General features: G+C 52.9%; 3 protein-coding genes across 6 annotated transcripts; 2 read left to right on the forward strand and 1 right to left on the reverse strand.

Moving 5' to 3' along the window:
- Positions 1-476: 476 nt before the first annotated feature.
- MANEAL (mannosidase endo-alpha like) lies at positions 477-7,496 on the forward strand. 2 transcript variants are annotated; one of them, XM_054571984.1, is made up of 4 exons: positions 477-1,026; positions 2,203-2,312; positions 3,158-3,234; positions 5,219-7,491. In XM_054571984.1, the coding sequence occupies exons 1-4, from the start codon at positions 477-479 to the stop codon at positions 5,853-5,855; spliced, it is 1,374 nt and encodes a 457-aa protein (XP_054427959.1). In that variant the 3' UTR covers positions 5,856-7,491. The 2 variants fall into 2 exon arrangements, with proteins under 2 accessions (XP_054427959.1, XP_054427960.1); XM_054571985.1 differs by lacking the exons at positions 477-1,026; positions 3,158-3,234 and having other exon boundaries at positions 2,242-2,312; positions 5,219-7,496.
- A 33-nt stretch (positions 7,497-7,529) lies between these two features.
- YRDC (yrdC N6-threonylcarbamoyltransferase domain containing) lies at positions 7,530-11,668 on the reverse strand. 2 transcript variants are annotated; one of them, XM_054571987.1, is made up of 5 exons: positions 11,161-11,668; positions 10,496-10,610; positions 10,252-10,371; positions 8,717-8,859; positions 8,211-8,407 (listed from the first exon to the last, which is right to left on the reverse strand). In XM_054571987.1, exons 1-5 carry the CDS (start codon positions 11,550-11,552, stop codon positions 8,341-8,343), a joined length of 837 nt encoding a protein of 278 aa, XP_054427962.1. In that variant the 5' UTR covers positions 11,553-11,668; the 3' UTR covers positions 8,211-8,340. The 2 variants fall into 2 exon arrangements, with proteins under 2 accessions (XP_054427961.1, XP_054427962.1); XM_054571986.1 differs by lacking the exon at positions 8,717-8,859 and having other exon boundaries at positions 7,530-8,407.
- CUNH1orf122 (chromosome unknown C1orf122 homolog) lies at positions 11,553-12,795 on the forward strand. 2 transcript variants are annotated; one of them, XM_054571989.1, is made up of 3 exons: positions 11,553-11,678; positions 11,904-12,105; positions 12,331-12,795. In XM_054571989.1, the coding sequence occupies exons 2-3, from the start codon at positions 12,058-12,060 to the stop codon at positions 12,424-12,426; spliced, it is 144 nt and encodes a 47-aa protein (XP_054427964.1). In that variant the 5' UTR covers positions 11,553-11,678; positions 11,904-12,057; the 3' UTR covers positions 12,427-12,795. The 2 variants fall into 2 exon arrangements, with proteins under 2 accessions (XP_054427964.1, XP_054427963.1); XM_054571988.1 differs by lacking the exon at positions 11,553-11,678 and adding an exon at positions 11,777-11,811.
- Positions 12,796-14,434: the final 1,639 nt, after the last annotated feature.

Here is a 14,434-nt window from a genome sequence, read left to right on the forward strand (position 1 = left end):
ACTGGGGACAACCGCAGGCACTCGCCGGCTTCCCCACACCGCTTCCTGCGCCCGCCAGAGCCGCCGCCAGGACGGACCTTCTCGGCTCCAAAAGGAAGGTATTCCTTTCCCCCGCCCGGCGCCTCCACCCCGCTGCCCCAACCTGAAAGGCGACAAAACCTCTGTGGGCGACTCGGCCTGACTTAGAGCCCTGCTTTTCGGCCCGGGAACTCGCAGCTCGGCCCCTCCTCGTCTCTCCTCCGCGTCCACTCCCCCTCGGCTGGCGACCACTTGGTCTGCGCCGCCTGCATCCTCTGTGTGCCGGGCCCGCCCGCACTGCGGGGTTGAAGCGGGAGCCGCCCACGCCGCGCCCGCCGCGCGGCAGCGCCGTCTCCCTGGGACGCGCGCGGGCTCCGCGGCGCGCGGGAGCCGGGCGGGAGGCCATGGCGTGGCTCGCCGGGAGGTAACCCGCTGGACGTGAGGAGCGCAGGGCCGCCATGGCCCGGCGGCGGCGCCGCGCCTGCATCGCGCTGTTCCTGGTGCTGCTCTTCGCCTTCGGCACGCTCATGGGCCTGCGCACGCTCAAGGCTCCGGACGGGCTCCCTGCCCTGGGCCCAGGCCTGGAACTGGCGTCCTTTGAGCGACGCCCGGAGGGACCCCCTGCGCCGGCCGCCCGGGCCCCGGCCGCCCCCGCCGCGCCTCCGCCTCCGCCGCCTCCGCCCCGCACGGTGGGCCCGGGCAGCCCCCCGGGACCGGCCCCCGCAGAGGCCGAGCCCGCTCCCGGACAGAGTCTGCGCGTCTACTCGGACCTGCACGCCTTCTACTATTCGTGGTATGGGAGCCCGCGGCGCGAGGGCCACTACATTCACTGGGACCACGTCATGGTGCCGCACTGGGACCCCAAGATCTCGGCCAGCTACCCCCGCGGCCGCCATAGTCCCCCCGACGACTTGGGCTCCAGCTTCTACCCAGAGCTGGGGCCCTACAGCTCCCGGGACCCCGACGTACTGCGGGAGCACATGACCCAGCTCAAGGAAGCCGCCATCGGTGAGTTCTCCCCATCCCTGGGCGTCCCTGTCCCCCAGCCTCGCCCTTCTTTCTTCCGACACCCCAACTCTCCCTGATCCAGCCACCGGGCCTTTGGCCCCACTCACCAGTCGGCCTGGCTTCTTATCCCTTCCACGAAGCACTGCCCCTCTTTCCAGTATTCAAATGTGCCCACCTCTGCTTTCTGACCCCCAACATATCAAGGCCCCTTCCTAGGCCGGAGCTGCTGGGAGAGCCAGTGGCAGGTAGTTGGGCCAGAGCTGTCCTAGGGAGGGACATCGAGGAGAGGGAGCAGAGTCTTCATGTCTGTTGGGCGTCTAGGTTTGGGTAAGTGGAGCCTGGGTATCCTGGCCCCGCAGGAGCTGGGATTCAGAGCAGTAGAGCCTGGGATGGCCGCTGCTTGCACACCAGGTACCGGGTAGAGCAGCAGCGCCTCCTGCTTCTGCTGGCTGCAGGGAGAAAGGTTGCCCCCGTTGCATGATGGACCCCTTTCCGTGTGGGGTGCAGCAGCTTTTCACCAAGTACTCTGCTTGAAAAGAGGTTCCTGGGAGCCTCCTTGAGGTGGCCTGGGGTGTGAGGCTCACCTGTTCCAGATTTTGTCACTGACAGTACATTTCAACTTATCTGGAAACAATTAATGAGTGAGGGGGAAAAAATGAATGCCAGGGACAGTGGGAGGAGGTATTCACAGATACATAACACAAAGCCTATCCCTCAGGATTTTACAGTCTGGAGCGGCGGGCTATCTCCCACGGGAGGAAGACGATGACCTCTGTGTTCAGGGCTCTTCTCCCTTTGGGACCTCAAAGGTGCACCTCTCTTCCAGGGATAGGACTGTGCCTTCGGGGTGGGTGTGGCATTGCCCACCTATTCCCCTTTGTTCTACTACTTGTTAATGTCAGCATAAGCCAGGCTCCTACCCAGACTTTTCTCAGGCTCCTTCCACGCCTGGTGCGCTAAGGCTCCCTGAGCTGCTGAGCTTCAGCACCGCGGGCGAGGACAGCTCCAGGGCCAAGGCTCTGGGATCTGGTCTGGCGGAAGTGAACGAACCTGGCAGGAGCCTCGCTCTAAGATTTCATTCAGAAACCATTTTGCAGTTGGACATGGTTTGTGAAGAGAGAAATCCCTGTTGCGGGGAGACTGTGTGTCTCTGAGGTAGCCTGTGTTGTGTCTCAGGTGTCCTTGTCCTGTCCTGGTATCCACCTGGCATGGCTGATGATAACGGGGAACCCTCAGATGACCTGGTGCCCGCCATTCTGGACACGGCCCATCAGTACGACATCCAGGTGAGTCTTCAAGAAGAGGTCAAGTGTCCTCTGGCTCATTCTGGAGATGTTCCCACTATCCATAGGGATAGTGCCTCCACCCAAGTTCTTGGTTATTAGCCCAGCTATGGCAAAGAAGTAGGAAGTGTGGTGTTGGGCGGGGGTGGGGGGGGCGGTCTAATAAATACTGCCTAGGCCACACATATTTTCTTCAATTCTGAAAAAAAGTGGGGAAAACTAAATATAGGAGAAATAGGAGACTAAATATTACAATAACAGAGGTTAAGTTGGAGACCCTGACCCTGGATAGAGGGCAGGCAAGGGCCAAATGGGATCACAGATGGCTCCAGCCTCAGCGTCCTGCCTCAGGGAGCAGAGCACACGTGTTCCCAGCAGGTAGGCTCACTTTCCAGAAGAAAGAGGGAGCTGAGCTAACCATGTCTGGTTACTTTCCCTAAATGTACCAATCAAGTAAGTCATTTTCCTCTCCTTTGACAGAAAAGCGCCTCACTCCCATTCCTGAGCCCATCACCAACACGCTTTATGGGCCAACACAGCTTCAGTGTTCTTCTTCCCATGGTTCTAGGCATCTAGTGCCAATCACGTGGAATGGGCACATAAGCCAAAACCTATTAGCCGTCCTGCCCATCAGAGTGATTCCCTGATGCCCAGCTGGGGGAGGTGGGCAAACTTCTTGCCCTTTTTTCAGCCCTGGGGACAGGGGCTGCTTTTATGTCTGTTGTGCCCACCATGCCAGGCCGTCTCCGGACTCAGCTTCTCCTCTAGGCCATGGCTGGAACATGAGCCGTATAGGTTGTGATCCTTGGACAGATTCTCACCTGACCAGTATCTCCTGCTTGTGGCAGGTGGCCTTCCACATCCAACCCTACAAGGGCCGGGATGACATCACTCTGCACGACAACATCAAGTACATCATTGACACGTAAGGCTGCTCTGGGGCATGGATTTTGGTGGGGATCAAATAGGAATAGGGATAAGAGGTTTGGAGGGGCAGGTCAGGAGACACAGGGCAGGATGCCTGTGTCCCCAGCTGTTGTTGTTGTTGTTACTATTATTAATCCTCACCTGAGGACATTTCTTCTTTGCCTTTAGAGAGAGAGGAAGGAGGGGAGAGAGAGAAGGAAAAAAATTGATTAGTTGCCTCATAGGCTCCCCGACTGGAGATCAAACCCACAACCTTGGTATGTGCCCTGACAGGGAATTGAACTCTCAGCCTTTTGGTGTGTGGGGCGGTGCTCCAACCAACTGAACCATACTGGCCAGGGGCCCCAGCAGTTATTTTAGAGTAAGAAGTACTAGGCTTATCCCTGGCTGGTGTGGCTCAGTGGATTGAGTGCCGGCCTGTGAACCAAAGGGTTGCCAGTTCAATTCCCAGTCAAGGCACATGCCTAGGTTGCAGGCCAGGTGCCCAGTTGTGGGCACGGGAGAGCAACCACACTTCGATGTTTCTCTCCCTCCCTTCCCCTTCTCTAAAAATATGTAAAATCTTTTAAAAAATAATAAAAAAGTAGTAGGCTTAGAGTCAGCAACCTGGATTTGAATTCTGGTCCTGCAGCCTCTAGTCTGTAATCAGAGGCAAGTCTCTTTACCTTTAAGTCTTGTGAGAGTTACATGAGTTAATATATGTGAAAGTGGCTTGCACATGTCATTCATTCATTCAGAAACATTTACTGAGTGCCTTTAGGTGTCTAGGCACTGTCCTAAGTCCCAGTTGTACAGTAATGGGTAGGATTACCAAAAATTCCATTTTAGTGTATGCTGAGTGTGCCATGGAGCAGAGTAGTTACACGCAAGATCAAATAGTGTGATCCACACTATAAAAAAGTAATAATAAAGAATAAAGCAGAGTGTTGTGTTAGAATGGGTGGGTGGTCAAGATCACTTTCTGAGGAGATGACATGGGAACTAACATCTAAATAAGAGGCGGCTCTGCAAAGATCTGGTGCAGGCAGAAAATTCCAGGCAGAGGGCTGTCAGGTCCAAAGGTCACAGGATGGGACAAGCCTGACCGCAGAATAGAAAGTCCAGTGTGGCTGGAGTGCAGAGATCGATGGAGTGACAGCAGGAATGGAGGGGGGCAGGGCCAGATCAAGTAGGTGGGGCCTTATGGGTCTTGGTAACGAGCAATCAGAGCTGATTTAAATGGAGAATGGCGCCCTGGCCAGTGTGGTTCAGTTGGTTGGAGTCCTGTAAACCAAAGTGTCACAGGTTCGACCCCCCAGTCAGGGCGCATGCCTAGGTTGCAGGTTCAGTTCTGGGTCAAGGCACGTATGGGAGGCAACTGATCAATCTCTCTCTCTCACATTGATGTTTCTTTCCCCTCTCTCTCCCTCCCTTCCCTGCTTTCTAAAATCAATGGGCGTGTCCTTGGGTGAGGATTAAAAAAAAAGAGAAGAATGGACTATCAGGAGGTAGAAGTAGGAGCCTGCAGTCCAGATTAAAGGTGGTGGTAGCTTGGCCTAGGGCAGGGAGACGAGGCTTGAAAAAAGAAATGAAAGGCTGGGCCTTGGCTGGTGAGACTCAGAGGGTTGGGCATTGTCAACAAAACCGAAAGGTTGTTGGTTCTATTCCTGGTCAGGCCACATACCTGGGTTTCCATCCAGGGCACCACTTGGGGGCATGTGAGAAGCAACCAATTGATGTTTCTCTCCCTCTTTTCCCCTCTCTCTAAAAATAAAGAAAATATTAAAAAAAAAAAGAAAAGAAAAAGAAATGACAGGCTGGGGAGAGGAGGGAGGGAGATAAGTTCTTGCTTTGAGCCATGATGATCCAATTATGGACACTGGCTGGACCCAAACTTGCGCCCCGGCGTCGGGAAAGCTCTCCTCCATGGCTGATCCCACAGTTGTGCTGGCTTCTCCTGCCCGAGGCTGCCATCTCAGGCTCTTCTTCCTCCTGCTCTTCAGGTACGGGTCCCACGGCGCATTTTACCGCTACAAGAACAGCATGGGTAAGAGCCTCCCACTCTTTTATATCTACGACTCATACCTGACAACCCCTGAGGCCTGGGCCCATCTCCTGACACCAAATGGGCCCCACTCAATCCGCAACACCCCCTATGATGGGGTCTTCATAGCGTTGCTGGTGGAGGAGGGACACACTCACGACATTCTGGCCGCCGGATTTGATGGCATGTACACCTACTTTGCCTCCAATGGTTTCTCCTTCGGCTCCTCCCATCAGAATTGGAAAGCTGTGAAGAACTTTTGTGATGCCAACAACCTAATGTTCATTCCCAGTGTGGGGCCTGGCTACATTGACACCAGCATCCGGCCCTGGAATAACCACAACACACGGAACAGGGTCAATGGCAAATACTATGAGACAGCCCTGCAGGCAGCCCTGACGGTGAGGCCCGAGATCGTCTCCATCACCTCTTTCAATGAGTGGCACGAGGGCACCCAGATTGAGAAGGCCATTCCCAAGAAGACTCCAACTCGTCTCTATTTGGACTACCTGCCTCACCAGCCCAGCCTGTACCTGGAGCTGACTCGCCGCTGGGCGGAGCACTTCATCAAAGAGAAGGAGCAGTGGCTGATGTGAGGGGCCTGCCATCAGAACGTGAGGTGCTGACGTCCCAGCCTCACTAGAAAATCGTCACCCCCGTGGGGCTCAGCTGAGGTTATGGGCATTTGCTGTCTCCCGATCAGCAGCTGGGTGCTCCTGGGCGAGCCAGCAGCCTGGGCCCATGTGGGAAGTGGGCCATGTCAGCCAAGTGGTGCTGGGGCTGCTCTGTAGTTACAGGAAGCAGGGTGGTGTCCTGGAGAGGAAACTGTGTGTAGGAGCTGGCAGGGGACTGGACTTAGCCCAGGGAAGCTTCACATCCCCAGTCAGAGCACTTTAAAATTATCCCTTTGAGCTTCGAACTCAGCAGGTTGGCGTGGTGTAGCGGAGGTGCCACACCACTGCTCTCAGAAGGGCGTCAGGGTTCTGGGCCAGCATGCACCCTGCTCCCTTCTGCCAGCCTCCGCCTTCTCTTCGGGCGTCCTTCCAACATCGTCTATTTCCTCCAAGTTAGGGGACCGTATTTGAGACTTTCTAAAAGGGAAATTCTAGGTTCAAGCTCTTCCCAGTAGATTCCTGAACCCAATTTTCAGGCAATCCTCCAGAGCGTCCACACACACATCCAACACAGACTAACCGAGCACTTTACTCTGTGCTGGGAGCACATGACCAGAAACGGTTTTGTCTTCCCACTGCCTCCAGGATCCAGCTTCCCTTGTTTGGTATGGCCTTGTAGCTAGTGCTGAAGCACAGCTATAGGTGTTTCCTTTTCGCAGTTTTACCCCTGCTGGGTGTTGTTTCCTCTGAGAAAATACCTCTGTGCTCAGCCTCCGTTTTCCCAGATGAACATTTAGCTCCAGGGAAAGGACTGGGACACACCCCTCCCTTTAGCTGCCTAAACTGAAATGAAGCCCATTCACTAGAGCCATTTTCAGTGCTACTGTGATTTGTATTAATTAAATATGATGTCGTATTCTCAAAAGCAAGCATTCCTCTTGCTCTTTTCAACACTTCACAAATTCTGACCCCTCAGATTCTGACAAAGTGACATGTGGGATGGCTAGTGTTAATGAAGAGTTTACTTAAATTCGTAGTTTAAACAAGATTTCTAAAGGGAATATTTAAAAAAACCATTGCTTCTTTACAAATAAACTAATATGCTAATCGCAGAGACACTAAAAGCAGGCCCTAGGACACCTTCTTGGCAAGATTCTTAGGATCTACTTGAAAAAAATACACACTGGAAACCACTATATTAAGTTTATGGGCTCAAGACTGAATCCCAATTCTGGGAACTGGGGTGCAAGGCAGAAGGGAGGCAGTGGGCCCCGCTGGGTACCACAAGGACTCCAAGCTGCAGCAAGGTACCTGATACTAAACCCCACCAATGGACAGGGTAGGCCTGGTCACCTGGTTTGTGACTTAGCTGGGGAAACCAAGGCAAGCAGGGACAGGTGAAAAGGGTTAGATGGTGACCTGTAGTCATTTACAGAAGGGAGTAACATTGAGGCCTCATTTCACAGACACAATTGGAAAAATACTAGAAGTATGGTGATGCTGACGGCAACCTGATTCAGTTCTTTTGAAGGCTTCTCTGTGTCAAGGGCCATAAAAATATTCATACACTTTGACCTAGTAATTCTGCCCTAAGGAAATAATTCAAACAAGAAAAATAAGCCATTTTCAAAGATGTTTAATAGCAGCATTATTTTTCATTAAAGAAAAACAAAGTTCAAATGCCCAACAATACTTGTGTTTAATGCTTGGTATACATATAAATACAGATAAAGGCTATATTCATATGTAGACACTAGATTTAAATAAAGGTATTATAGGTATAACTCATTACAATTTATTTTATGTCTCAGATAGTAGAGATTTATTTTCCAATACTCTTTACTTTGGACCCCGCTATCTCATTCCCTGCCAACTGAGCTGACTTCCCATCATTAAACCATAATGACAACTCTCTGCCCGGCAATGAGCGCACGCCATGCCTCTGGCTCTGGCTTCAGGTGAAACGGTGTCTGGCTTGTGGCTCTACAATCTTTATCTTAACCTGGTTCTAGCTTCAGGAGCGCAAAAACTCATGTCTTTGGTCACCTGAGACTTTTAAACAGCACCAACAGCTCTAGCTCATTTGGACCTTCAATGCCGCCACTTCTCACTAGATTCCAAATGTTATTTAAATTATATTTCAAATTTTTTTTTAAAAGAAAAGAGAGGGAAGAATCATCAGAATAAGAGCATCCCAGGAATGTTCTTAAAAGTCTCTTATCAGCTTTTGGCTGACATGTAAAATTACAAGTAACAAATAAAGCCCCCTTCCCCAGGTGTGAGGCTACACCAGCAGCTTCTGGGGCCTGGTTTACCAAGTTCAGAAAGACAAACTGCCTTAAAAGCATCAGTCTAGTGACGCTGTAGTCCCAGCAGCCTCTGCAAATGAGGCCTCGCCCCCACCAGTGGACAGACACATGGTGTCCAGCTTCAATCCCTGGGCCCTCCAGCCTCCCGAGTTTCCCATTCAGGAGCCATGCGAGGGGAGCAGCCCGTACTTCTGTTGTAGAACAGCTGTAGTATTTTCCACGGCACTGAGGAGGAAATGGAGGAGAGACAGTTCAGAGTCTGACTTCTCAAGCCCACCAGAGTCCAGTGATCGGGGACCTCTAAACTCTCTGGTATTACGATCCTCTTATCATCAAACCCTTGATGAGTCCTTCTGAATCCCGAAAAAGCCAGCGAACACCAGTAAACTTAGCCTCACTCCACCCACCACTTCTCCAAATCTTCCCACCCCTGCCATGGCAAGAGAATGTGACAACATTTGTTTTGTCAAGACCCTTCTTGCATCTTCCAACCTCACTCAAATCCTGTCCCCAAGCCACAGGAAAGAGACTCACCAGCCTGGACGAATGATGCCAAACATTCCAGGCACAGACAAGTCAACCACAGTTGAGCCTAGGCGACACTCAGGGCTCTGGCCATCCCCAATTGGTCCCCCATCAATTACCAGGGACAAATGAGGCCAGAGGTCCTGGAACTCCTAAGAGAGAGGGAAAGAATATGGACCCTTCCCCTGGCCTCTGCAGTGATGTCAGACTGCAGGCAGGGTTTGTAAGTAAGACAATGGCTACACAGTCCGAAGACAGTAGGCACCTTCCTCCCAGCAGGAGGGGAACCTCATTTAGTTAAGATCAGCTCTGCTAAGGACACTGCATTGGCACCTAGGACACCACTTCCTATGAGGTGTGAAGGCATCCCCCTGATCAGCGCCCCAAGTAACACCTATCTAGAGCCCAAGGAGTATCTTGCTGTGCCAAGAGGAAATTCCATACCTCGTTTCTGGTGGGCAGATACAAGTACTGGAGTCCTGGGTAGGAGCCCAAGTATGTGCGCTCTAGCCTAAAGTAATTCAAGTTACTTTATCTAGGGTTGTAAAGTAAGAGAGCGGGACTAGATGGTCTCTAAGGGTCACTCTGGCTCTAGTACTCTGATCACGGGATCTCAGTGGAACTCTGGATCACGGTACAGAGAAGAAAACAGGGCGGACACTGCAAGTGCATGTCACCAACGCTCAATCCTTGGGCCGTGGGAAGGGTACTCCCTTCTGTGCTAGACAGAGCACAGCCTCATCCAGCCCCTACTCCTTATGGAGACACTGCAGTGGCAGTCAGGCCTGGGAATTCGGGATGGGAGACGGTGACTACCAGCTGGATGAGTCAACTGCTTGCTGAAAAGGTTAGAGTACCTCCCGCCATCCCCTCCTCCACTGCCCTGAGTATGGCCACCAGGGCCAAATAAAAGCCTGCAGTCTGAGGATGAGAAGGGATGCTGAGCTCTCACTTTTCCAGGCCTCTGAGCCCACTCTCTACGTCTGGGCACGGAAAGCCCCGTCCCTTTACAATGCTCTACATTTAAGTTCAGTATGAAGAAAACAGTGTGGTAAGTTCCATTTCTTTGTGTCCTCATTTGTTCTAAGCTATGCAGCTAAAACAGGATTAGGATGATCCTTTCTTGGACCTTGCTTATGGCAGAGGTGAGAGAGCAGGGTCAGGAGTCCCTGGGAGAAGTGATTTTAACTTTTCAGAGACTTAACTTTCTTTATAGCACTGTTGTGAAAACTTATTGCACAACTGTATTCTCCAACTTCTACCCCCACAAAAAGGGGGAAAATGATTATATTGATCATGTTTCTTTTTTAAAAGATAGGAAGAGAACACCAATTCTCCCCTTGCTTTTCAAACTCTGTACTAAAACCTTTCCAAGACTCTTGGATTCCCCCCACCACATCCCCTGCCGAAAGGGCAGACTTCCCGCCGTTAAGACTCTTCTTCCAGGCAATTCCAGCAAACCATTAACCCCACTGGTTCAGAGAAAACTGTGTTTGGCCTGGTGACACTTCCGGGGGGTGGGGGGAGGACTGGGTAACTCTCACCTCCACTTTCAGGGAACTGGCCTGGGAGCTGAGGTTAGCGCTGGTGAGAGCAAGTGGTCCCCCAAACATCTGGGCCAAGTCCTGCATGAAGGCGTGGTCAGGAATCCGGATGCCTACAAGCTATGAAGCAAGGTGAAAGGGGATCATGAGAAAGGATGGAAGAGGTGGGGCAATGGGTCCAGTCTAAATCCTTGTGAAGGTCAAATGGCAGGAGTCTGGGGACAAAGACAAAACTCTGACTCACGGGAGTGAAGGGGTTCAGGTCCTTATTGAGCTCCTCTGAGCGTTCCATCACCAGGGTCACTGGTCCTGGTAACAGGTCTTTCAGCAGCCCCTCGGGTACTCTCACATGACAGTACCTGGGAAACAAAGGGGGCACAAATTTATCCAAGCATGAAGGGCTACTGCTGGTCCTAGTCCAGACTTTGGTAGATCTAGAAAAGGGGACCCTAGGGACTACACTGAGATCCATCTGTCTTCCCTCCTCACCTAAGAGCTTGAGCAGACGCTTGAGGCCCACATGCCTCTGTTCTCCGAGGCTACAAACAGCTGCACCGCTGTCAAGCTCCGTGTTTTATTTTCTTCCAAGCTCTCCCTACTAAATTAGGCTACCGTGTTTGTTTCCTTTCTTTTTTAAGCCGTGGGAGTGTCCGCCCCACCCCCCACCCCATTAATCACAAAAACGTCAGGAGAATGGGAGACCCTGCCTGCCTCGTTCACAGCTTGCGTTCCTGCATCTCGTTTAGGGCCTGGCAGACGTTAAGCACACGATACACACTTCCAGTTCCGGATTCCTGGGTGAGCCTGGACAAGCCCCTCCCGCTCTCTGCGCCTCAGTCTCCCAAGCTTGTCACCGGAAGCCCCTCCCGCGGTGCCGCCCCCAGCGGGGCCGGGTCGGGGAGGCCTTACCTGTAGACGTCGGCCACGCGGCCCAGGCACACGGCCAGCGGCTTGGCCTCGCTGCGGCCCTTGAGGTGGTACACAGCGCCCAGTGCTGCGGAGCAGCTCGCCGAGCAGGCCAGGCCGTAAAGCGTATCGGTGGGGACGGCCACCACGGCGCCGGCGCGCAGTTCGGCCACGGCAGCCCGCAGCGCCTCGGTCCAACCGGCGCGCTCCGGGCTTGCGGCCCGCACGGCCCCGCTCCCCGGGAGCCGCAACAGCCGGGCCCCCGGCACCGCCCGAGCGGGACTCGGAGGGCGGAGAAGGCGGCCGCTCCGAGGGGAGCCCGCCGGCCCCTCGCTCAACCCCACGCTGGCAGCCACCGCGGCCCTCAGCCCCTTGCACGGACGCGCCGGAGACATCCGCCCAGGCCCGCTTCCTGGAGGAAGTGACGCGCCCAGTCAGCTTCCGGTCCGGGAGGCTCGGCCCCACCTCCGCGCCGGGCAGCTTAAAGGGACCACGACCCCCAGGAGGATTGAAGGAGACCGGTGGGGACGGGGCGGGGCGCAGCTTTGCGGAGCCTTAGCGCAGCGCTGGGGAGGGGGGAGCCTGAAAGGGGGGCGGTGGTCGGGCCGCGCAGGCGGAGATGGAATGGGGCCCCGGCTCAGACTGGTCACGGGGGTGAGAGGGGGCCCGTCGGGGCGGGGGGAATGGGCTCCGACCCCGCGCCAGCGCCGGCCCTGACCGTCTGTCTCTCCCTCTCTCCCGGGCAGGGAGGCTGCCGGCGTGGACCGTGGGAAGGCGGGGCTGGGGCTCGGCGGGAGGCCACCCCCGCAACCGCCCCGGGATGAGCGCGCCCAGCAGCTGCTGGACGCGGTGGAGCAGCGACAGCGGCAGCTCCTGGACACCATCGCCGCCTGCGAGGAGATGCTGCGGCAACTGGGCCGTCGGCGCCCGGAGCCGGCTGGTGGCGGGGTTAGTGCCCACCCCGGGCTGGGCCTGGGAGGTGGGGACTTTGCTAAGCCCTAGCGTCCCCTGATGGGTGAAAGTGTCCCCACCGCTTTACCTCCCACCTTTTATCTGGATGAGAGGCTCTGAGAAAGTTCAGTGCTGTCCAAATGCCAAGTGGCCATATCCTTGCGGGGCCTAATCCAAGGCCCTTCCTCCCAGCCTCACTCTTTTCCTTTCTGTTCCAACCAGAACGTGTCAGCCAAACCCGGAGCACCCTCCCAGCCAGCCGTCTCCACCAGAAGTGGCTTTCCAAAGGATGCTGGCGATGGAGCTGCGGAGCCCTGACCGTCCCCGAGCCCGTGGCCCTGAGCTCTCTCCCTCTTCGGGGCTGGTGGCTGGACTCTGAACAACTGCCTTCAATAAAGGGGCCAGTCTTCACTGGCAGTGGCTGGAACTTGGCCCTCAGCCTGGGGTGGCAGCTCTGCTAGCAGCTGGGTTCACTCCCCCTTCATCCTGGCTGAAGGCAGCGCTGAGCTTTGAAATGAAGCCAAGGAATACCCAGTCTGATGACCCGGATTTGAGCAGGCCAGCAGTGCTCTCCAGAGTGGTCTGGCCTTCTCTGGGGGATCCAAGTGGTGTTACATGTCCATTTCATGCTTTGGGGGCTCCTAGCCCCACAAAACACTTTTAGCAGAGCCTTGATTAAAAGGAAACCTGCAGACTATCCTGGTGATGGACCTTTCCTTTCTGTCCCCTCTCTAAGATTCTGACGGCTGGGGAGGGGGGAAGTGGTTGAAAACACTGTCAACCGCGGGCAGGGTTGGGAAGAAATACCACGGATAACTACCAGATTTAAATAAGCATTTAATTAGGATTTCATTAGTATTTAATATTGCTTTTTAAATTCCAAAAAGTTAAATTTTCACTTCTTAGCAGATATTTTAAAGTACAATATTAAGTTTATACAAAATGAGCAATTAAGCAAACACCATTATTTCACATTCTTCAAAAATACAAATTCATATTTACTCTTTTGGGTTTGGAGTTTTCTTCCTTTGGAAGTACTGAACCTGTAACGTTTTCATATCGCTCAGTGGAAGTCCGTTGTTCCCATGTTTCACACTTAAATGAATTTGATAGGCTTTACATAATCCAAATAAAACTATCTGAGATTTAAAGAACTGTCACCAAGACGTCTGGCCAATGACTAGTGTATGTCAAAGAAAGAAGGCTCTCGTGGGTCTTGCCTTCCCTGGCCAGAAGATCTGAGCCAGAGATTCAGCAAAACGTGTTTCCAGCCACCTTCCCCAAACAGGTACTAGGAGTTCACAGGGAAAGGAAACAGCCACCTTAATCTCTGACCCTCACCCCCACATTCACCAAAAAACAACAAAGGACTAGACTGTTGAGTCAAACATCACCCTAGGGGAGGCCTGAGGACACAGGGTAGAGGGCAAGAGAGGCCTCTGACTTGGCACCACTACAAGGATAACAAGGATATTGCAAAAAACACCCCTGGGTTTTGGTGAAAAAAGGTTTTATGAAAAACTTTCCCATAAGAAAAAGAGTAGAAACTGCATTGAGCTGAGAAAGAGACACTACATTGTCACCCAATTTTTGGCCCAACAGGCACACCACCAAAAGGGCAGTGTGTGGTTTTAAACTTTGCATCCAGTAAAAAAGCTTGTACTATGTACACATCGACATAAAGATCCAGTTTAATTTGCATTTTTCAGTGCAGGCTGAGCAGCTCTCTCCTGAACAGGAGTAACAGTGAGAAATGCCCAAACAGTGGTCATCAGCTTCCCCAAAGGGCATGGAAGGAAACAAGGGACCCTTTTCCCTCTCCCCCAAAAATTTTCCAAGAGGAAACAGGCTAAACGGATTACCAATCAGAAATATGCATAATTTAGTTTTGTTGCCTCCCCCTCCCCAATATTAAGGAATGAACAATTCCGATCTATGTCACAGCAGAATCACTTGTATTTTGGATATGAAAATCTTTCCGCTGAAAGTATATTTTTAAAACTTCTCTATTATAGCCTGAGAATGAAGATAAAATGGGGTGGGAGGGGGAAGGAAAAAGGGTAGTAAAGCAAATTATTAACAGCTTTGTTTATTGGATTTAATGAAGGTTGGAGGCCTACTTGTTTAAAGAGCCAACAGGGGCAGTATGGGAGCAGTATGGAAATGGCTCATGCTGACACCCCACCACTAACACCTCCGTAAACATATTTCTGATTGGTGATGTAGGAAAACTGTGAAGTCTTTGTAGCAATACTGTTGCAGTTTCACAAATCAATGGTTTCTGTGACTCTGGAGAAGTCTTTAAGATTAAGGACAATGGACGAGA

The sequence above is a fragment of the Pteronotus mesoamericanus genome, unplaced genomic scaffold (assembly GCF_021234165.1).
Source record: "Pteronotus mesoamericanus isolate MK-2021 breed Mesoamerican mustached bat unplaced genomic scaffold, CSHL_Meso_final contig_221, whole genome shotgun sequence".
NCBI classification, from domain to species: domain Eukaryota; kingdom Metazoa; phylum Chordata; class Mammalia; order Chiroptera; family Mormoopidae; genus Pteronotus; species Pteronotus mesoamericanus.